This window comes from Natator depressus, chromosome 4 (genome assembly GCF_965152275.1).
Source record: "Natator depressus isolate rNatDep1 chromosome 4, rNatDep2.hap1, whole genome shotgun sequence".
NCBI lineage: Eukaryota > Metazoa > Chordata > Testudines > Cheloniidae > Natator > Natator depressus.
Window position 1 is genome coordinate 78,760,585 of NC_134237.1, and position 21,909 is coordinate 78,782,493.

A 21,909-nucleotide genomic window follows, 5' to 3' on the forward strand; every position below is an offset into this window, starting at 1 on the left:
ATTGGCTGAACAAGAAGTAGGACTGAGTGGACTTGTAGGTTCTAAAGTTTTATATTGTTTTATTTTTGAATGCAGTTTTTTTTTTGTACATAATTCTACATTTGTAAGTTCAACTTTCATGATAAAGAGATTGCACTTGTATTAGGTGAATTGAAATATACTATTTCTTTTGTTTTTACAGTGCAAATATTTGTAAAAAAAATATATATAAAGTGAGCACTGTACACTTTGTATTCTGTGTTGTAATTGAAATCAATATATTTGAAAATGTAGAAAACACCCAAAAATATTTGAATAAATGGTATTCTATTTTTGTTTTACAGCACGATTAATCATGCGATTAATTGCGATTAATTTTTTTTATCGCGATTAAGTTTTTTTTATCGCTTGACAGCCCTAGATTAAAGTCATGTGCAGTGATTTGTGCTGCTGCATGTGGCGGTCATGAAGACTGTCTGTTAGATCTCAGTCCATCTTGGTCACAAGAGCACACCTCATGCTGCTTGTCACAATTGCAGCAAGCAGAATATGAATAGGTAGGATCTATGGGGATCTTTCCTGTCCCTCCAAAAAGCTAAGAATGGTGGGGTAGATGGAAGAGGGAAGAAATCCCCTTCCTATCTACCATTCACCAGGAGATGGAGGAAGGAAAGAGGAGAGAGACTTCCTTTGTTTCCGGTAACAAAAGGTGGGGAGAAAGAGTGGGTGTTTTCTCTCTTTGGCTTGCAATCAAGAAGTGATTGGGCAGCTATGAGAAGAGAGAGCTATAAACGTAGATTGGAGTCCCAATCACAAAATAATCATGGCATGATGTCTTGACACTATATTGAATGTGTGCATTGTTCTTTGCATCAGTAAGTGATGTATTTGGCCTGTGTTATCCAGAAGATTAGACTAGATACTCACAATGGTCACTCCTGGCCTTAAAATCAATGAATCTTGTTAATGCCATGTCCTTCCTCAAACAGCCAATCAATTTCCAGTGGCTGGTTTTAAAACCTATGCTGTTGCAGTACAAACACTGAAATTTTCAGTTGTGCTACAGATAATGATTCAATTAAATCTGTCTGTTGGGAGGCTTATGGGTTTTTTTTGTATTCTTCTATGATAATTGAAAGTTAACTATGATTTTCTCACCCTTGTATCCAATTATTTACTTATCTGATCTAGACCAAATGAAACTGAAGATGCTGTATATAGTGAAGATGACACAACGATTCTAGAGGCTGCCCAAGTGCAAATAGGACTTAGGTAAGTAATAAGCAAATGGGAAACATCTATTCATATTTAGGGAAGCTTGTGGCAAAACTGCCTCACATTGTCTTCTTATCTTAACAGATATGACCGAAGCAGTTCAAGTTTTGTGGTAATTGTAATGCAGCTCAGAAATCTTCATGCCTTCTCTGTCCCCTTTGGTTCCAGAGTGTAAGTAAAATAATCATTGAGTAGTAATGCTGAAGTGTACATTGCACGATTTCTGTGATTATGCTTTACTCATTCCTTTTGGAAGGTATTGTAGCTTTAAATACTGTATAATTATAAGTTATAGTTTTTAAAAAATAGTAGGTAAAAAATCATTGTTACTATAATCTTTCCAACAGTCTCTCAGAAGGTTGTGTATATATGTGGTCTTATGTGTGTGTAAAATTTTAAATAATTTTAAAATAGTGTATATTAGTTTTAAACAAGGGCCTGTCATAAGTTCAAGGGGCAATTTCATAAACTATAAGTGGCTCAGCAAAAATGCTAGACACATCACCTCTAACAAGTGATGTTTGAGGGCCTCTCAAAAATTAGACTCTGTGTTGTGCTGTATAGACAGCAGACATATCAAAACAATAAAAGTGGAAAACAGGTTGATGAAAGTATTGAAAAATGGCTGATGTAGGAAGTAATGAAAGAAACAAGAGGGAGTGTTCTTAGTGAACATAAGAATGGCCATACTGGGTCAGACTAGTGGTCCATCTAGCCTAGTATCCTGTCTTCTGACAGTGGCTGATGCCAGATGCTCCAGAGGGAATGAAGAAAACAGGGCAGTTATCATGTGATCCATTCCCTGTCATCCAGTCCCAGCTTCTGGCAGTCAGAGATTTAGGGACATGGGATTGCATCCCTGACCATCTTGGCTAACAGCCATTGATGGACCTTACGATGGTTAGAGTAGGAAACTGGGATTAAAGATCTCTGAGTTCTACACCTAGATCTGTAAATTAACTTGCTGTGTGGCTTTGGGCAAACAACTGCTTAAATTTTCCAGGCTGTAAAATAGGTACAGTAATATTTGAGTATCTCAACAGGCTGTTACGAGGCTTAATATGATTAGAGGTAGGATGGAGCCAGTCCATGGAGAGATGGTATTTTTAAGGCTATTTTGAACTGGGTTCATTGACCAATAGGAAGCCAGTGAACATGAAGGATGTGTGTGACACAATCTTGTTTTCTGGAGTTAATAGTTTTGTCTCTCTCTCACTATTATACCCCCCTAAAATTTATAGTGCAGGAATTTAGAAAGACCGTGAAAATGGAAAGTTGAGATGAGATATGGCTAATGTAAGCATGAAGAAGGCTGTCAAATTTAGAGCGTTAAAGATCAAGTGAAGTACAAATATTAGCAATGGTCTGAAAATATAGTAAGAAAAACAAGTTGATTCCCAATATTTTTCGCGTTGGGACGAAAGTAGAGGGTTGAAGTCAGAGATCTGGGGCAAAGAATTTTTTACTCCACAGAAAGGACTCAAAGGTATACTGTTTATTTCAAAAACATGAGCTGCTTTCTTCTGATATAAAACCATAGCTGTTAGAAGTGAAAGAATTTTTAAAATCCAGTGTACTTGTCTGTATTTGTAAGCTGTTTACATTTTTCGTAGCTTGGACAATGACAATCAATGAAGTCCGTTTCACTTTTATTCACTTATTACTGCCATCTTTGAAACATGCAGGAGAATGAACATTTGTGGAAAAAACACCTGTTTTCATTGGTCCCTTTTTAAAAAAAAATTGTGTTGTGCTGTTGATGGTAGGTTTTATGAAACCTTGTTTTCACAATTTGGAATTTAAGACATTCAGTTGTCAGTGTCCTTTTAAGTCTTCAGAGTATTCAGCAGTGGAAAGCTTATGCTCAAATAAATTGGTTAGTCTCTAAGGTGTCACAAGTACTCCTTTTCTTTTTGCGAATACAGACTAACAAGACTGCTACTCTGAAACCTGACATAGCTGTGACCTGATACAGTCAATAAAAGCAGATACTTGGGAGTCGTAGTTAGAGGACTTCAGTATAGAAGAGAAGTCCAAGGTGGTTGATAATGAGGTGAAAATGAAGCTAGCTAAAGTGAGAAGGTGCATAAAAGATGAGGGTTAAGGAAAGATCCTTGGAACACTTGATGCATATGTAAAGGCAGGATTCAAATATGGAAACCACACGGTTGGCCAGGGTGTTCAATAAGAGTACAGAGACTCTTGAATTTAGGCTACCATATACACATGGGAGTAGGGGTGTGATTATTAAATACTAGCATAATATTAATCTCCTTCAAGTACTGCTTCTCATCTTTCCTAGCTGTTTTCTTTCTCTTTTACTAGTTTTCAATTTTTTAGGTTCTAAAACCAAACATATTTTTCTCAGAAATATGAGGTACAATGCATTTCACCATGCGACTGAATTCATTTCTAAGTGTTTAACTTTTCTCTCTCAATTTTCCAACTCTCTCTGTTCCAAAAGGATCTTTCAACTTCCTAGGATTTCTTGTTTCCATTAGGATAATGTATCCCACTGTCTGTGACATGATCTTCAGCGTCTCTCACTTAATACTAAAGCAAAGGATTCATTTGGATAGAGTCAGCAATGCCTACCTCATCTGTCACTACCTTCCCAAGGCACAGAAATAACTTTTGGGGAAATGGCTGTGCAAGGGACAGGTGGGAAGTTAAACTTATCAGCCCCCTCTTTCTCCTTCCTCCCATCTGAATTGTTGCCTGTCCATTTCCCTGGCATGCACTTTTCCTTCAAACCTTGTGGTCAGTTTACCTCCACAGTGGAAGGCTGACTGCAGTGATTCACTTTTCCCCTCAGCAGCTGGCACATGTTAAGCATAGTGCACGTGCAGCTGAGCACGAGACAATTACAGGGGTAAAATGTTAAGCCATTCATTTTGGATTTAGTGAATGATCTTAAATTGTAATTGTGCTTGTATAATAGGTGCTATTTGCTACACATGTACATCATTTTATTTTGCTCCCTTCAGTTATTTTAGGGTAGCAGTACTTCCATCTTCAGTTGATATCAGCTGTCTATTCCGCACTAAAGTCCATCCTGCTATGGAAACCATTTTATTCAATGAGATATTCAGAGTAGCCATTTCCCAAGACGCTTTGCAGCAGAAGACGTTACGTGTAGATGTCTGTTCTGTCAGTAAAACTCGACGGGAAGAATGCCTGGTATGCATTTTTTTTATTAGCTTTGCTTGGCATGCATTTGTTTGTTTTATTCCCCACTGATGAATATGGGTTCTAGAATTCTGCAATGCTCGCAGAAGAATTCAGTACCACATCTGAGTTGTCTTAATAGCTCTGATGTTTAAATTTCTCTGCAATTCCACATGTATACAATACAGTGTTGGATGGAGACCGTTTTAAAAGCTCTATCTTGCCATGATATTTCACAGTGACAGTTGATGTGTAGCACACTGATGTAGATCATGAGTAATTTCATCTAAACTTCATTGGAGTTACATCAGTGTAACACTGATGCAAGTCAGAGTAGAATTGGGTCTCCAAAGTGTAAAATACAATATGTAAAACAAAGTGATGCGAACTTGTGTTGTAACAAAACACTGCCTGGAATGCAAATCTTTTGTACAACACTGTAGATTGCATTAAGTTCCATGTTTTGAGACTAGTATACTTCATTGTAATAATATGTGACAATAATAATCTAGGATACTGTAGACTGTGACATTATCCATTTATTCTGGCTTCTGACATCATTAACTGTGTCATCATCACATAACTAATAACTTGCTTCCACTTACCATTAAGCTTACCATCATGTGAAAAAGTCAAAAGGAAATTTCCCTTCCAGGATACTGTCATGGGGAGAGATAATTGGTTTATTTTAAAGTCTTTCCGTATTTTGTATTTGTTATCACTGTCGTCACATATTGTTGCCCAGTGGAAGTGGTGATGTATATGAGGCACACTGATTAATAATCAAGGACTCTTTAAAATATAAACTGCGAACCATCAACGATGCCTATAGCTCTGAGGAGGAGTCCAAGGAGCCAGTGAACACTGCCCAGAGGAACTCTGCACAGGTATATGAGACAAATAGGGTCCACAAGTAGGCCCCACATTTGTAAAGAACCTCCCCTCGAGCTTCGTCCTCCTGGACCGATGGATGGTTATCTTGGCCAGCGCCAGGAGCTTGATGAGGTGGCCAGCAACTTTGTGGAGTTATAGTCGGGGACTGCATAGAGGCGAGTCGCATCTTACGCGGGGGTTAGGTTCTAAAGTCAGCATGTAAGGCGAAAATCGCATCTAGTCAAAATTGCCCTTGAAAATCCCTTAAATAGCCCATAAAGTATACTGTACATGGTTTTGTGTATACTGTACAACCCTGTACAGCAGGGGTCGGCAACCTGCGGCACGCGTGCCAAAGGTGGCACACGAGCTGATTTTTGGCGGCACTCTGCTGCCAGCCGGGGTCCCAGTCGCCGGCACCGCTCAGCCCGCTGCCAGTCTGGGGTTCCAGCCGCTGGCCCCTTTAAATGTAAAATGTATTATTGGCATGCCAAACCTAAATTAATGAAGACTTGGCACGCCACTTCTCAAAGGTTGCCAAACCCTGCACTAGAATCCACTCAGCGCAGCAAGATGCTCACACTATGCTTACACACCGGATTGGCAGGCAGCGATCAATCCAGCGGGGATCGACTTACCGCATCTAGTCGAGGCGCAATAAATCGACCCCTGAGCTCTCTCCCGTCGACTCCTGTACTCCACTACCGCGAGAGGCAAGTGGGAACTGAGACCGACTGAGGGAACAGCAGATTCCCATCTCACGCTCGCTCCGGGGCATACGCTCATTGAGTGGAATGGTGGGCAGAATTGTTGTTTTTCTTTTTTCTTCATTTTTCTTTTTTTTGCCAGGCGCGTATAGTTGAATTCGCGTAAGTTAAATGCGTGTATGATGCAACTCGCCTGTACAGGAAAAGATGTGGGGGAAAATGCACTGGAACCTCAGCAGGAGGTTTTGGAGGAGCCAGAAGAGGGGCTGCCATTTAGTGCCTTCCAGGTAGATGTGCACTAGGGTCTCCCTCGCTGCAGAAGGGACACATGTCAGGGCTGTCAGTGAACTGTGCCAACCAGGCACCCAGACTGACAGCCATGGAGAATGAAATCCTCTTTTTAGCTACAAAACAGAGAACTTAAATCTCCAGGGTATAGCCCTGGCAGCAATAGTGCAAATTTCCCCATAGTTCCCAACCAGTAAGCCTCAAACCTCACCTGAAGGCCTCCCTTCCCTGAATGAAAAGGTAGCTTAATCTCCCCTACTATTCACTCTTGTTCTTCTTCGCTGATACTGCCAGGAAGTTTCCAGTTAGTATTGGTGGTTGTGGGTGATTTTTGTGATGGGCCAACTGTCTGCTGAGAAGTGGACTGAGATCAACCAGAATTGGTATTATGGCTTTGTCGCTCCAGAACCCAAGCTGTGCACTCTGCAGTGGACTCCAACAGTTGTTCATTATTTAATGCTAGAGAATACCAGAGAAGCATTTTGGGGGTTTTCAGGGGTCTCATTTTTTTGTAACAGGTAAATGCTCAGCTTGGTATTTAATTTAAAAAAAAAAAAGTATATGCAATATTGAGTAGCTTGTACAGATTTCCATTTGCTCTTTAAACTCTGTTTCATCGCTGGAAAAAAACAATGCTTTTTGAGCTGTAAAATGCCCAGAAATGCTCGTCAAGTTTGTGGTGCCCTTTGTACAGTGAAAAATACTGTAGAATGAGAGCTCAGCTCTCATAAAGGAAAAATGACCGATTTTAACTTTTTCCTTCCATCTGTCATTCCATGTAGGCTGGAACTCAGCTCAGCCTTGCAGATTTATCACTTTCTAATGAGACCTATACTCTGTGGTATAATCTGCTGCCCTGCAAGCAAATTCCAGGCAAAAAGAACAAGGAACAAAATGAGGAATCGGTGTTTCTGCCTTACAAGCAATTGTCAGGCTCGTATGACTTGGTGAGCAGTGTGTATTGGCTACGCCAGTAAAAGCAAGAAAAAAGGCATTGACCCCTACTCCCTCACCCCACTGAGGCAGTTGCACTAATGTTACATGCACCAAACTGCAGTTCTTATTCATTGACTTTACTAGGGGCTCGGGTCCCAATCCTGCAAGCACTCATGTGCATGCTTAACTTGACTAGTCCCACATGGGTTTGTAAATATTAAGCATGTGTATAGGCCCACATTCTACAAACACTTAACTAAGGGTTGTAGGATTGGGTCCTATGTTTCAATCTCTCCTTCTCCTGACCTACCTTACATTGTTTTTAAAATAAGAGTCTCCTAGCTTCCCTGTTAGTTAATTTGGTTTCTTATTTTCATGTGTATATTTTGGAAACAGCTTTGTTTTTTGTTCTTTGCACTCACATGTTAAAATATTTTCATTGCATTTAAAAATACTTTTTATGCAAATTGTACCTTAATCATTCCAGCTAAAACAAACTTTTCTGCTTTGTGCTTCCATCACAAGAACAACATGAGACATATGTGATTTTAAGAAATAATCTTTTCTTCCTATTTAGGTGATACTATAATCACCCCTCATTAGAGAAGAAATATACTTCATGGTATCTCCCTTTGAATGTTTTCACACAACTAATTAGTATGTAGCATGTCTGGAATTCTGATTCCTGGCATAAACTTCCATACTTTGCCTTTTTATTATCACTTAATCACATTTTCCTGGTGTAAGGGAATGCCAGGGAAACACAACTCTTGTAAGCATTGTCATTTCTTGCCTAATGTACTGTGTCTAGTTTCATTCTATTTATTTACGCCATCAGGATGCTGTCTCGGCTCTGTTGGAGAGGACATCTGCTGAGTTGGAAGCGGTAGAGCAAGAGCTGGCGGAGGAGGAGGAGGAGGAGGAAGAGGGGCAGGAGCACAGGGGTGCTGATGAAGACTGGTAAAGTTGTTCTTTCCGTTGACCCTCACTGTAGGCTTAGGAAAAGTGCTTTACCTGCCAGGGGAAAAAAATTAGTTCCTCTGCAGGGACAATCCATTATCTTCACTTAAGTTTACCAAATATACTGAATGTTCTAATGCCCCACCCCACCCCACCCTTCTGTGTAATCCACTCAGTTCTTCCTGACTCACTGACAGTGTCCCAAAATGCCACATCACAAATGCTACTTGTCCCATCTTATTGCAATCCATACAACCCATTAACTTTAATGGGAGATGAATAGGATTTAGGGTGAGAGGGCTGCTGCATGTCATAGACAGGATATGTGCTGTTTGTTCTTGTTCTGGAGGGGCTGTGAACTTTCTTCATGAGTGGGACGGGTTCATTTGCTAAATTACTGTATCTTGTTGTGTATGTTAAGGAACAGTATTTCCCAGTACTCCTTTTCTGTAGTTATCATACAGAAATGTGTGATCACGTACAGGAAGCTTTAATAAGGCTTTTTCATAGCATTAAATTTTTCATATACGTTCTCACCAGAGCAGCATGGTGCTATCAAATTTAGTGTGCTTTGTTAAAATGTTCTCGAAGGTGAATTATAACAGAGCTTTGTGTTTTTTCTTGGAGCATATAATTAAAAATGCATTCACATGAGTAATTTGGAAGCATTTGGTGAGACTATAATCATCCTGTTCTTATCAAGATAACATGTTGATAACAATACACCTGTTGTACAAGGTGCAGGATTTAGGCATTCCAGTACTTTTCTTTGGTGGGTCTTGTCAGTTCAAGGGTAACTTGGGTTACTTTTGTTCTTGCAGGTTAGAAATGCTAGAAGAGGCATCTGATGAAATTGTGGATGAAGAGGAGGATGGAGTTAAATTGGCAGAGGAAGGAGGATATACAGATAACTTGAGATTATGCACCGATACAGCAGAGACAGATGAAAACAAGGGTGGGGAAGAAAGTGACCGTGCTGATGCCCCTGGCAATCAGTTAGCTGCTGTAGTGCCAACACTGGTGAATATTTTAGATTGTGCTTCCCTAAAGCATATTGCATGTTTGAAGACACCACTTAGTCTTATGAAATATTTATTTGCTTCTTACCCTAGGAGTATGCCATAATATTATATCGGGTCTGAAAGCTTAAAGATTATCATGACATTTTATTATAGCAATTGTTTGTACAGTAAGTTTGAGAAAAATCAGATTGGTCATTTTTGAGTTAGGCAAGCGTGAACTTCTAACATTCATTCTAGTTGAAAATTTTGCATGCTTTTAACTAAAAAACTACCACCTTAAAACTCCAGTCTTTACTTGGTCTCTGAGTAAGGAAAAAATTCAAGTTGAAAGAAAATCCGTTTAGTAGCTTGAAGGTTATGAATGTGTAAGTTATTTTTTGCTTATGTATGTCATGATTTCATCTTTAGTTTTTTCTTATTTCTCTTAAGATTGTGTTTCAAAAAAAATTAAGATCTTTGAAATTAGTGCAGGGAATTTAGACATAAATCTTCCATCTGAACTTGGAAAAGTTCAGTGCCTGGTCTAGTGACTCATTGGAGATTGTAATTAGCTCTCAGTTAGTGCAGGGAGTGGCCAAATGGACTGAGGGTCTTTTGGGGACCAGGCTGGCAGGCACAGATGATGGTCCTGATTCAGCAAGCTGCTTAAGAACATGCCCAGGACAACTCACCTGCTTAAAGTTAGACACATGCTTAAGTAGTTTTCTGAATCATGGCCGAAAGCTGTGATCTAGGCCTTGTTAAGAAGACCTGCATTCAGCAGTGAGTCAGAGGCCTAGCAGCAGGTGGCAGTGCAATGTCTGATTGCAAGACTGATTGAAATGTGATCTACTAGTGCCAGATCCTCCTACAGTTGCTGTGCTGCTGCTTAAAACATTCTCTGATCTGTATGGACAACTAGATAAGTGAAAACTTCAACGAACAATCAACTTGGCTGTAGAAAAAGGAGAAAAGATACCTAAATGCTTACTTCAGTGGGCACAGTAAATAAAGTAGGACCCAATTAATATTGTATGAATTAGTTGAGTGGGAAGCCCCAGTTCAGATTAGTGAGGTTGGCAGATTAGCAGTTGCCATGGGGTGGGCAAGGAAGAACAGCAGCAGTCAGTGATGGAGCCCTGTTTCAGGGTGTTTGCTGCAGGGAGGGAGTCAAGGGGCAATATGAAATGCCCAGTTAATCCTTTAGGCATGTGGCATCACTTCTCAGCCCTGCCCCCAGCACAGCATCAGAGCCTCGCTGTGCAGCCGTAAACTGCAAACCCAACTGTTTGTTCTGAGTACAGACTTTCCGGATTGTGGTTTACAGATTAGTGAGGCCCCTGCTGTAGAAGTTTCAGATGGAAGTGGTAATCGTATTGGGCACAGGGAACACTTGGCAAGGTTTTTCTTACACTTTGTAACTGATTTTTTTTTTTTTATTGAATACTGCTGCACTTAGTTATGGGTAAGATTCTTTGCTTTCTGTGTTGGGTTTCAACTTAAATGGTCTTGGGAGGGTAATAAACAGTGCTTGCAAGGTATACCGCTGGCAGGGGAGTGTATGTGTCTATGTATTTTTTATTTTAAATTCCTCTTGACAGGTTGATAAAGAGACTAATACTGAGGAAGCCTTTAATGAGAATATGGCAGTCCGGCCCAAGGACAGAGCCAGCTTGAGCTCTAGACAGCGTCCCTTTGTCAGGAACAGCATGATCGTGCGGTCGCAAACCTTCTCTCCAGGAGAGCGGAACCAGTACATCTGTAGGGTAAGAGGAAAAGCACTCTCAATGAGATGCTATTAACTAAAGAGTCATTTAATTCCTTGGCAATGGCACATTATTGGCAATGAGTCGTGTACTGGGAAAACCCACTTTTCACCTGCAAGAGTCTAAATTGTGCTTTTCTTGGATTTTCAAAAGAACATACTGATGCACAGTGGAACAGGCTTACAGTGAAGTCATATATTGTCACAAAACACTTTTACTATGGATGAAAAGCAACCCTTTGCAGAGGGCTTGTATGTATGAAGTGTCTTGTGTTGGATCTCTGCAAAGGGGTGGGTTTCACTGTATAAACAGAACAGTAATTCACACATAGCAATGCACTGAAATAATCTGGCATCTTTGATCTGTTGAAAATGTGTTAGAATAAAGCTCACAATAAGCAAACACTGCATTAGCATTTTTTAATAACGTATAGTGTGAGGGCAACATAGCCTGGAAAAAGCTGTTTGAAGCTTAACCAAACTATCCAATTTGAAATCATGGTAGCATCTACATGGTGCAGTTCTGAAATCCTGCTGCAGCTGTGTCCCTGAGCTCTGCCTTGGGCGTTAGTCTCAAATTTGGTTCTGACAATACAGTTTTAGTCTCCCTTTGAACAGTGGTAACATGGAGACTGTCTTAGTTTATCAGCAATAGGTATAAGTATTGGTATTTGGTATTTAAACAATAAAAACATTTGTTTTAAGATCTAAGAAGTGATCACAAGCTGAGTTACACAAATTTTAATTTAAAAACAAATTGAATGCTTTTTTTAAAAAAATTTTGATATTTGCTTTGATCCCAGTATGGCTTCAGTGGCAAGTATGTAATTTTTTTTCTCAGCATTTTAATTCCTTACCAATCCCACTGCTCAATTGGTCAGAAGTTTCCATTTTAAATAATGAAATTTTCAAAGTTGGTCCCAACTTTATGGTGATTTATCTGATTAAAAAATGAAAATAATTGGTATCAAAACGCTTAGCAGTAAGCCATATTTATCCTGTCACAAGGTGAATCTCCTCTGAAATGACCTTTCACTTCCTCTTGCACTCACTAAGCATATTAGGTACCGATAGAATACTCTATTCTACAAGCTTTCCAAAGTTTGGCTGAATCCAGGGCCCACTGTGTGGTGTTTAACCCCTATGCATTGAGACCTCGTTTACACTGGTGAACCTTGCAGCCCTAATGCTGTTACTTGTGCAGCTCCTCCAGAGGAAATAATGGTGGATGGTGTGATGTAGAGAGGGCCCTGATGGTTTTAGCTACTGTTGTGTAAACTTGGGCATGGCAGTATAAACACCTTAACTTCCACCCATCCTACCAGCAATGGAGCTGAACTGGTGGTAAATTATGGCTATGAAGTTTGCTGGTATAGATGTAACTAGAGTGTGAAACCAAGGTACCATGCATGTGAAACCAAGGTACCATACTCAGATTGTGACTGTGGCAGGGCCAGGATGCAGAGATTATGACTTGCCAGAAGGGCATATAGGAAGCCACTATTGGAGCTGGTGACAGAATCCAGACCTTCTGGGTCCCATTCCATTCCCTGAACCACAAGACCATCCTTCCTCCCCCACTGTGCAGCATGTCCTGGGCAGAAAACATTTGATGGATATGCACTTCAAGGCCAGAAGGGACCATTGTGATCATCTAGTCTGACCTCCTGAATATTGCATGCCACAGAACTTGACCCACCACTCCTGTAATAGACCATTGACCTCTTTCAGAGTTTCTGAAGTCCTCAAATTGTGGTTTAAAGACTTCAAGTTACAGACCATTCACTCCAGCTAGCTACCTGCTGATGTCTGCTCCCTTATAGTGAAGCACCTTTTCTCACATGATGATTTGAAAGTGACTCTCATGAAGTATATATAGTCAGAGATTGTAGGGGGAGATTCTCAAAGACACAAAGGACAGGTAGGAACCCAAATCCCATTTGTTCCTTTGAAAAGTGTTTAACAAAAATTTAGATGCTAATGTCTGATCATTAGCATTGATGAGTTAACAGCTGAATTTGTATGGGAGAAGACTGATTTCTCTCTAGGGATATATACCCATGTCACAAGGTTCTTCTTTTTCACATAAATGCTGCATTAGAATGCTGTAGGGCTCTGACTTTGTCAGTCATTGAAATTTCAGCAGCAAAATTCCTGTAGTCCATGTTAATTTTTTCAGCTGTTCAGAAAAGAGTACTAATAATCTTTCAGATAACTGTATAAGACTTTAAACCAGCTTTCTTTTAATTCAGCTACTATATACATTGATATACTTAATAGATATTCAGTTTGAGAACAATCTGTCATCTCATGTACTTTTATAATACAACTAAGACTATGTCTACAGGGCACTTTAGTCGGTAAACTTTTGTCTGTCAGACGTGTGAAAAAACACACACCCCTGACTGACAAAAGTTTGACTGACGAAAAGCTCCGGTGCGGACAACACTTTGTCGTGGGGAGACGGTCTCCCGCTGACGAAGCTACTGCCGCTCGTTGGGTGGTGGTATTTCCCCAGCAGGAGAGCTCTCGCCTGCTGGCATACAGTAGCTACACGGTGGACCTTACAGCGGCAGAACTGTAGAGGCACAGCTATGCCACGTGTAAGGTACTCAGTGTAGACAAAGCCTAAGAAAAGAGCCACTGTTGTTGTTTTGTCTGTGGTACTGATTTCTGAGAAGTAGTAATGTTCTTGTAGGAGGATCTGCACATACATACATTCAATCCAGATAAGACTGAGATTGAGGTTGCTGCTTGTTGGCCAGGTGAATGTGTAGAGTAATTTGCTTTTCCCTTGCAGCTCTGTTGATAAGGGTCTACCCCAGGCAGGTGAATAGTATTCACAACCTTGGAAGTAAGAGGACTGTAAAACAACCAATGCTTTGGCAGTATGCCCTGTGCTAAGCTAATTAAACTTTTTAAACAATCCACAATGCATTTTCAGTAAAATATTGTAATTTTTTACTGAAGTATTAAAATCCTGTTTTAATTTAACCATAATTGGTGACCGATGCAACAGTCAATTTCAAGCCATGAGTATCTTCCATCACCTGTGGGTCGTCATTATGCTGTGACGGTAGCGTGCTCTAGGAGGAAGAGAATGTGATTGACTAAGCCAGAGTTGGGCATAACTCCCCCAGGGGGGCATATAAGATTGATACATTAAGGTGAGTGGGCCTTTAACAGTACATGAGGTAACAGGGGATTCCCTTCCCCTCAAAGGGGGGCTTGACTTTCAAAAGTTTGGGAAATGGGGTCTCAGCTAAGAAGTTAGGTTGCCGACCTACTGGCTGAATCATCGTTTTGCTTTCAAGTAAAAATTGCTGAAATGTCTTTGTGTGTGTGGGGATGCTTATATTCATGTTATAGAACCACTGATATTGTCTGGATTGGCAATGTAAATTGAAGAACAAAAATAGCGTCAAATTACCTAATGTTATCCTTCACCACCCCTTAAATAGCCTAGGTTTCAGTATGTGGCTTCAGATTGCTTTCATGAAGTAAATGCCTCTGCGCTCTTTAAGATGCTAACTCTGGACATTTATTTTATCTGACTGAGAGGTTTTATTGAACCGCAAGAATGACCCACCAGCACATCAACATCCTTGAGTTTTTCCTAAATGTTTCTAACTTAAAACCAGAACAAGCCTTGTATTAAAATATACTGCTGTTTTATATCAGAGTGTTTATATCCATATTTTGACAGCTGAATCGAAGTGACAGTGACAGCTCAACACTGGCGAAAAAGTCTCTCTTTGTGAGAAATGCCACAGAACGACGGAGCTTGAGAGTTAAAAGGGTAAGTGCCATCTCACATGAACAGTGATCCACATATTTGCTATTTCATTTTATACCATCAGCTTGATTTTAGGCATCTCGAGTCTATAGAGTGATCTCAGCATCTCTTTGAAACACCCAGACTCCCTGGGATCCCAGATCCAAATCTTTACACAAGTGTGACTTGTCCCATCATCTTCCCAAAGCAGATAAACAGAGTTCCATTAATTGTGTCTAGGTCCTTTGAATGAGACCTTTAACAACAGAATTCTCTCCCCTATGGATGGATAGTAATGATCCCATGGCATTTCTTGTGAGAGTAGAGGTTTGCCCTGGTAGCCTGGGGCAGAATTGCACCTTCCTCACTATTAGGATGTGTGTTAAATAGTTGCCACCCTCACATTTAGAGTTAGTTATTTCAGAAATATGCTGTACAGTATATAAAAGTCATCGGGATCCTTCAATAATGCAACACACCATTTAAATAAAAAATAGTATGCATGTTTATATACTGTATACATAAAGAACATTCATCCTAAACATAGTTTTGGTGGAAGGGTTGGGAAAATCCCATACTTTCAAGGGTTCAACCGTACTTAAGTTTTTTTCAAATGAATTTCCTCCAAGAACATTTGTGAATAATGAAGGGATTTGAAGGAGAAAAGGATATTGTGACAATATATAAAATGAAATATACACTCTCACCTAGGGGGCTGTGTCCATTTTTGATTACTAGGCTTCAGAGATGCAACAAGCATTGAAAGGGTCTAAGGAAGGCTGACTGTACTTAGCAGGATGGCAGAGTTGATGTGGGAGAAGAGATTGCAAAGTCTGGGTGGCTTTACTCTGACCATCTTGTGAGAAAACTCAATTAAATTAAAGGAAGTAAATTTGAAGCACTGAAAGGGAAATACTTGTTTACAGACTATGGTCAATCTCTGGCATTCACTGAGGTCCCAAATCAGCAAGGTACTTCAGAAAATTAATAGTCATACTGAAATCAATAGGACTACTTGCACTTAAAGTTAGACTTGTATTTGAGTGCCTTGCTGGATTGAGGCCTGCTAGAGGAGGTCATTGAATCAAATGCTATGTCTGGAAAATTAGAAGTCCTGGATAATTTTATGACCATTAATGACACATGCAGAGCTAGGAAAACTAAAGACTATTAAATCTCGTACTTCATAATTGTGTTGCTGTGAGGGTCAGAAAGCAGTTTCTCTAAGGCTTTTGATCTACACATAAATTATGTCAGCATAGCTACATCAGTCAAGGGAGTGAAAAAACCACACCCCGACCGACATAGTTATGCCAACAAAACCCCCACTGTAGATGCAGCTGTCTTCACGGGAGAGGGCTTCTGGCAACATAGCTAACGTCATTCAGGGAGGTAGCATTCTGATGGACAGAAAAACTCCTGGAAGTGGAGGCTTCATGTACATGAGGGGTCTATGCAGGCATAGCCATATGGCATCTGTAATGTATGAACTACAGGAGTTTTACAGCATCTTGTGAAGCTTTAGGCACTGACTGCTGCCAGAAGCAGAGTTCCAGAGTAGATGGCCTATGGACTTTGACCTGATCTGGTATGGCAACTTATGCTCAGAAAAAATAAATGTGAAAATTCCATACTCAACTGGCAACTCACCTCACCTTTGTATATTAAATGTACTCTTACCTTTTATTACATTATCGTTCCTGAACAATTCAGTCTGCATGCCAGTCGATCATGCGAAGAGCTACGCAAGAGCACCCTGTACGCACTTCTCTTGACTTGGAGCTGGACCTCCAGGCATCTCGGACCCGACAGAGTCGGCTGAACGATGAACTTCAGGCACTGCGCAATCTTAAACAGAAGCTTGAGGAGATGAAAGCCAGAGCAGAGACTAACCTTCCCCAGTGTGTGTTGGAGGATGAGCGATTCCAAAAGCTCTTGAAACAAGCTGAAAAGCAGGTATAAAGAGTGAACAAAACTCCCCATCATTGTGTGATAAGCACTCATTTATTTCCAGGGAGGGCTGTGCTTAAAAACCTAATAGTTATAGTCTGGTTGTGAAGGAAGCACAAATGAAAAAATGTCCTGTAATGTGCCTATAGATGGAATGGGTCCATAGCAGTATTAAACAAAGAAAATTAAAAATCCCTTACTTTAGGTTCTAGGGTAGATTTGGTTTAGATGTTTTTAGAAGATATTTATAGGAGTATCAAGCTTAGCTAATTACAAAGTTGAATTATGTAGCATGAGTAAAAGATCATGGGAAATCTAAGGAAAAAAAATCTATTAAATAATTAATCCAGACTCAATTTTTTATTTATTTAAACCTAGAATTTGCTAAACACCAAAAGTAATGTTGTTCTAGAGTTGTACATCAGATTGAGTAGCCAATTAATTTGGAGGCAAAATGCTCTTTTTCATTTGGAGGCAGAGTTTGTGTTCTGAAACAATATAGAAATCCATTTAAAGGTTTAATAATCTTAAATCCCAGTCCTACTCCCATTGAAGTCAATGTTTTTGTTTCGTTGGGGGGGGGGGGGGGTTCTATTCAGTTGTAGCTGCCTAGAAACCTCAACGAAGAGGGCACAGAGAGGCAGAGGCCATGATTTGAGACTACAGGCTGTAATAATACCTGTGGCGAGGCTGTGCAACAGCCTCACAGGACCCCCACTCCCACCCCATCTTAGTTTGTCCTTCAGAACACCCTTCTTCTGACTTTGGCCAGGGAGAGCTGAGTTTCACCCACCAAGAGGTAGGTGCATTTCAGAAAAGATTAAAATATAAGTAAGAAACTGTATGTAAAATAGTCTACTGATTAGAGCAATGTAGGGGCTCACATTGCCTGGATCAATTACTGGGTCTACCACAGACTCTCTGTATGCAAGGCACATATCCTCTCTGTCCATCAGTTCCTTGTTTTCCAAAATGGTTCTGTAATACTAGCACACAGTAGTGTGGAGAGCTCTGTGTTGGGAAAAGTTTTTGGAGATTCTTGGGTAAAATGTGCTGACAGTGCAAAGTTTGTTGTTTTTATCCACTTGGGTTCTTTGTGTATGTTTAAGCTCCCTCTTGTTGTTTTGTAACTAGAAAAGTTAGATTATTTAAGAAAAAGATAAATTTGTTAAGCAATTAAGTATTATACCTTATTTCTACCTCCACACTTTAGACAAATATGAAGCTATTACCTTATTAAAAACTAAGGGATTACTCCAGTCCATAGTTATCCCCATTACCATTTACATGCTTCTGAATTAGTTAGTACTGTAAAGGTTCCTGTCATGGGGCACAGACTCACCGGCGGTGCCTCCTGCTGGTCATCTCAGGGAATTAGCGTTCCAGCTTCTGGAGTGCCCTCTTCAGGCCGGTGTCTCACCTTGCTGCTGGCTCCCATGTCCCTCCCAGGACCCCGGTGCCCATTTCACTGGGTGCTGCCCCCTGGCAGTACCCCACAGTTCTGGGTCTCCCCCTCCCAGGGGAACCCCCCACCCACTATCCCTACCTTGCTTCAGTCGTAGGCTCCTGCCAGTCACCAGCTAGCCCCCGCATCCGGGGGCAGACTGCAGTATGAGCCACTCATCACAAGCAAGGTTGGGTTTGGATCTGCTGCCTCTGTCTAACCTTGGGCTGTCCCCTGCAACCCCAGTACCTGTTGGGCCTAATGCTAGGCCGCAGCCTGGGGCTTTCCTGGCTGGAGCTCCCCAGCTCCTCAGGCCCTTCCCCAGCCCTGCTCCAATCTAGGTACTCTGCTGAGGTCCCTCCCTCTCAGAAGCTAGAGAGAGAGTGCTCTTCTGCTCCTGGCTTTTATAACGCCCACTGGGTCTGTTTGGGGCGTGGCCCCCAGCTGCGGCTGCTCTGCCAATCAGCCCAGCTCTTCCCCTGCCCCAGCCCTCTCCCAGGGCTATCTTAAACCTCTCTGGGCCTGAGCAGGTGTCCACCCCGCTACAGTCCCTTAATACTTATTTTATATTTACTATCTAAATTTAGCCAGTCCCTCAAGGAAGTACCAAAGTATTCAATATTTACATCTCTAGTGTCAGGGGACCAGTGGCTGAAGTTCTCATCCCTCCCAGTGCAAAGCCTAGGCTTTTTTGGACAATTAAGGAGAATGCCATCCACCCCCAAGTTGCATTCAGGTTGTAATGCTACAGTACAGTCCCCTCTAATGCCTCCTGTTCCAGGCTATGAATCAGTCTCTCGGCACCTTCTACAGCTGTCTACATTGAGAGCTTGTAGGATACCCTCCCACGGTTGGGTTGGGTGGTTGTGGTTGGTTGTTTTAGTACTGATGCAGTCCCCAACAGTGCTAGCAATGTTGAGAATGCTATTGTAGACTGGCTGCTGGTGCCACTTTACCACTGTGTTGGCTAAACAGGCTAGTCTACTCAACATGGTCGTATTTCTTTACAAAGCCTGCGAGTCCCATCATAGTTAGGACCAATACGGCTACAGCAAGTGTAGGAGAATTTTAGATAATCTTCTGTGGAAAACAAAACCTGAAGGCGTGGGGGATTTCCCAGTCACCAGTGTAAACAAAAACTCAGTGGTCTCTTTGTGGCCTGCTACAACAGTCCCACCACAGCAACCTATTTGGAGCCAATGTGGAGACCTCCTCTGTGCATACAGGGCATATAGCCCCCACTCCCAACAGGGCTAGTGTGAGCATCCATAGTGCAGAGAACCTTGTATAGTTCCTCTGCAATCGGATGTATTTCTTCTGGTTTGAATAGGGTTAAGGAGACGGAAGAGATTTAAAAAAAAAAAAAATAGAAACATTATCCAGCATTTCAAAACAAGTTTTAGGCGTCTTAATATTTTAATAATAAATCAAATGAGTTCCCCAAAACAACTATCATCACATGCTCAGTATTTACATATCTAGAGTATAGTCCTCTAAAGTTCTGATCCACTGTACAGTTCTGGGAAAGATTTCCATATTTCATTTAAAAAAAAGAAAAAAAAAAAAGCCCATTCTGTTTCCCTGTTTGGTAAATTAACCTCTTCATATGGAGATAATCTGTAGTTATGAGGTTAATGCCACATAGACAAGTCTTTGGTTTTAGCACCCTTTTTATATTTTATGCTTGGAGAATTTATTTTTTAAAGTGCAATTGCAGAAATAAAGAAATATACCTTACCAACTGTATATTACAACAAAACTGCCACCCCAGATGTTTCTTTTTAGGCAGTATAAAAACTGATATATATGTTGGGCATGAATTAAAACCTCAGATCTTAAACGTCCCCAGACTGAGTTCGTTCAGATTTATGTTTTGGGTGTCTCTCATTTTTAAGAAGTTTTTAACTGGTATCCTGTGCGCTTTCATACTGCAATTCAATGTAGGAAATTAGAACAGGTGTTCAGAAATGAATTGTTGCATTGGATCAATATGAAACTTACTCACCCCAGGTATTTATCTGCTCAGAGGTTGCCAAACTGTGCTCTGTAGAGCACTTTTTAATGGTGTGCAGAGAGTTGGGTGATACTGTTCACCTGGTTTTCAGCTGAGAAAATTGAAGCAAGTGGGAAGGAGAAGTGGAAAGAACAGCAAAAGTTAGATATTTTTATTCTTTTTTTCCAAAAGATCTTAACACTTGTATTAAAGACAGCTATTGATGTAAAATATTTTCCTTATATTACTTTTCTGTGTAAGCAAATGCTGTACTTGCCACAGGGATGTTGCCTGATGATTGTAAGGATGTTTTTAGGACCACCAGACAGGCCCACAGGTTACCTTATGAACCTAGCAAAGCAGACAATCACTGCTTGCTGTAACAGACAAAACCACTGCGAACTCCAGTGTTGAGATCCAAGGAACAGGTTTATTTCAGCATAGGTACAAAATGCCACACCCCAGGGATCAATTGAGGGTGACGGGCCGATGAACAGGCTGTACACACACTAGGCAAAGACTTAATGTCTCAGTACAGTCTTTTATACCCAAGATGATTCTGTACTTTTATCAATACCCCTCTCCTCTGATTCATTGCATAATAATAATAAAGTTTTATGAACAAATATAACATTCTGCATTGTGCCCTAAATTATATAACTTGTTTACTTGTAAAAAGAACAGGAGTACTTGTGGCACCTTAGAGACTAACAAATGTATCTTTCAATTCAGTGTCTTTCTGGGTAGACCCAGGGTCTCTGGCTTCAGTTTGGTTTCTCTAGCCCTGTGAGAGTTTGGCAAAGAGCATTAACAGATAAATTTGTTAGTCTCTAAGGTGCCACAAGTACTCCTGTTCTTTTTGCAGATACAAACTAACACGGCTGCTACTCTGAAACCTTGTTTACTTGTATAACTTGTGTATTTGTCTGGGACTTTGGGGACTTTCCTTATTTCTGATTATATTTGGCTGGGTCATTGTAACTTCATCCTTGTTGTGTACCCAAATATCAGGGACATTTCAAGAGTTGAATAAGAAAATACACAGTAAGCTATATCTGAATTAGCCAAATGGCTTTATTTTGCACTCCTTTCCAAAAAGGGTTATTTACTGGTAACCTTACAAACTAGCCAACTCATTGTATTGATTATATTGGTTATGCACTTGTTTATATATCACTAACCAATGTGTGGGGCACGTGTGTGTGTATGTATGTATGTATATGATTGATTAAGTACACTTAAGCCCTTGCCACTTTACATGAGGTAAATTCACCTAATCACTGTCTCAACTCCTTACACTGATGAAGGGATGATCTCCACATTTATGAATGGGAAGGGGAGGTGGTCCATTCCGTTGGTAATGGGAGAAGAGAAAACATCTATCATCAAGTGGGTCTGTTCTGTAAAATGTTTGAGAACTCATACGCTTAGACGGGGAGAGCTTTCCTGTGCTCAGTTGTCCTGAGGCTCACTCACCTCTTCATCTACAGTGTGCGATGTGGTAGCCTGGTGATGCTGCACTGAGCTTTACTAATACTGGAGTTAGCCAGAGCCAAATGATGTGCGTTGCTTTTTTCAGGGCATCCTTGTCCCCTCCACATCTGCAGGTGAAAGAAGCCAGGAGATGGGGGAGAAGCAGTAAAAGCAGAGCGCAGCTTCTGTGGCATCTTTCACTAACCCCATGGAGTCTGCGTTGTGTGTCCTGGACAGGGTTGGGACAAGGACTGTGTGTGGGTTCTACTGTCAGTGGCAACATTCCCTCATGTAACCCTCTTGCCACCAAAGGGTCTCCAAG

The 21,909-nt window shown here is 40.8% G+C and overlaps 1 protein-coding gene across 2 annotated transcripts in view; it reads left to right on the plus strand.

The window, feature by feature from the left end:
• WWC2 (WW and C2 domain containing 2) overlaps positions 1-21,909 on the plus strand; it is a 182,619-nt gene that overhangs the window by 144,143 nt on the left and 16,567 nt on the right. For both annotated transcript variants that reach the window (XM_074951219.1, XM_074951218.1), the window contains exons 13-21: positions 1,171-1,251; positions 1,339-1,425; positions 4,242-4,434; positions 7,073-7,237; positions 8,065-8,186; positions 9,008-9,206; positions 10,789-10,953; positions 14,659-14,751; positions 16,441-16,683. In XM_074951219.1, coding sequence (XP_074807320.1) covers positions 1,171-1,251; positions 1,339-1,425; positions 4,242-4,434; positions 7,073-7,237; positions 8,065-8,186; positions 9,008-9,206; positions 10,789-10,953; positions 14,659-14,751; positions 16,441-16,683 — 1,348 coding nt within the window. The remainder of the gene's footprint in view (positions 1-1,170; positions 1,252-1,338; positions 1,426-4,241; positions 4,435-7,072; positions 7,238-8,064; positions 8,187-9,007; positions 9,207-10,788; positions 10,954-14,658; positions 14,752-16,440; positions 16,684-21,909) is intronic.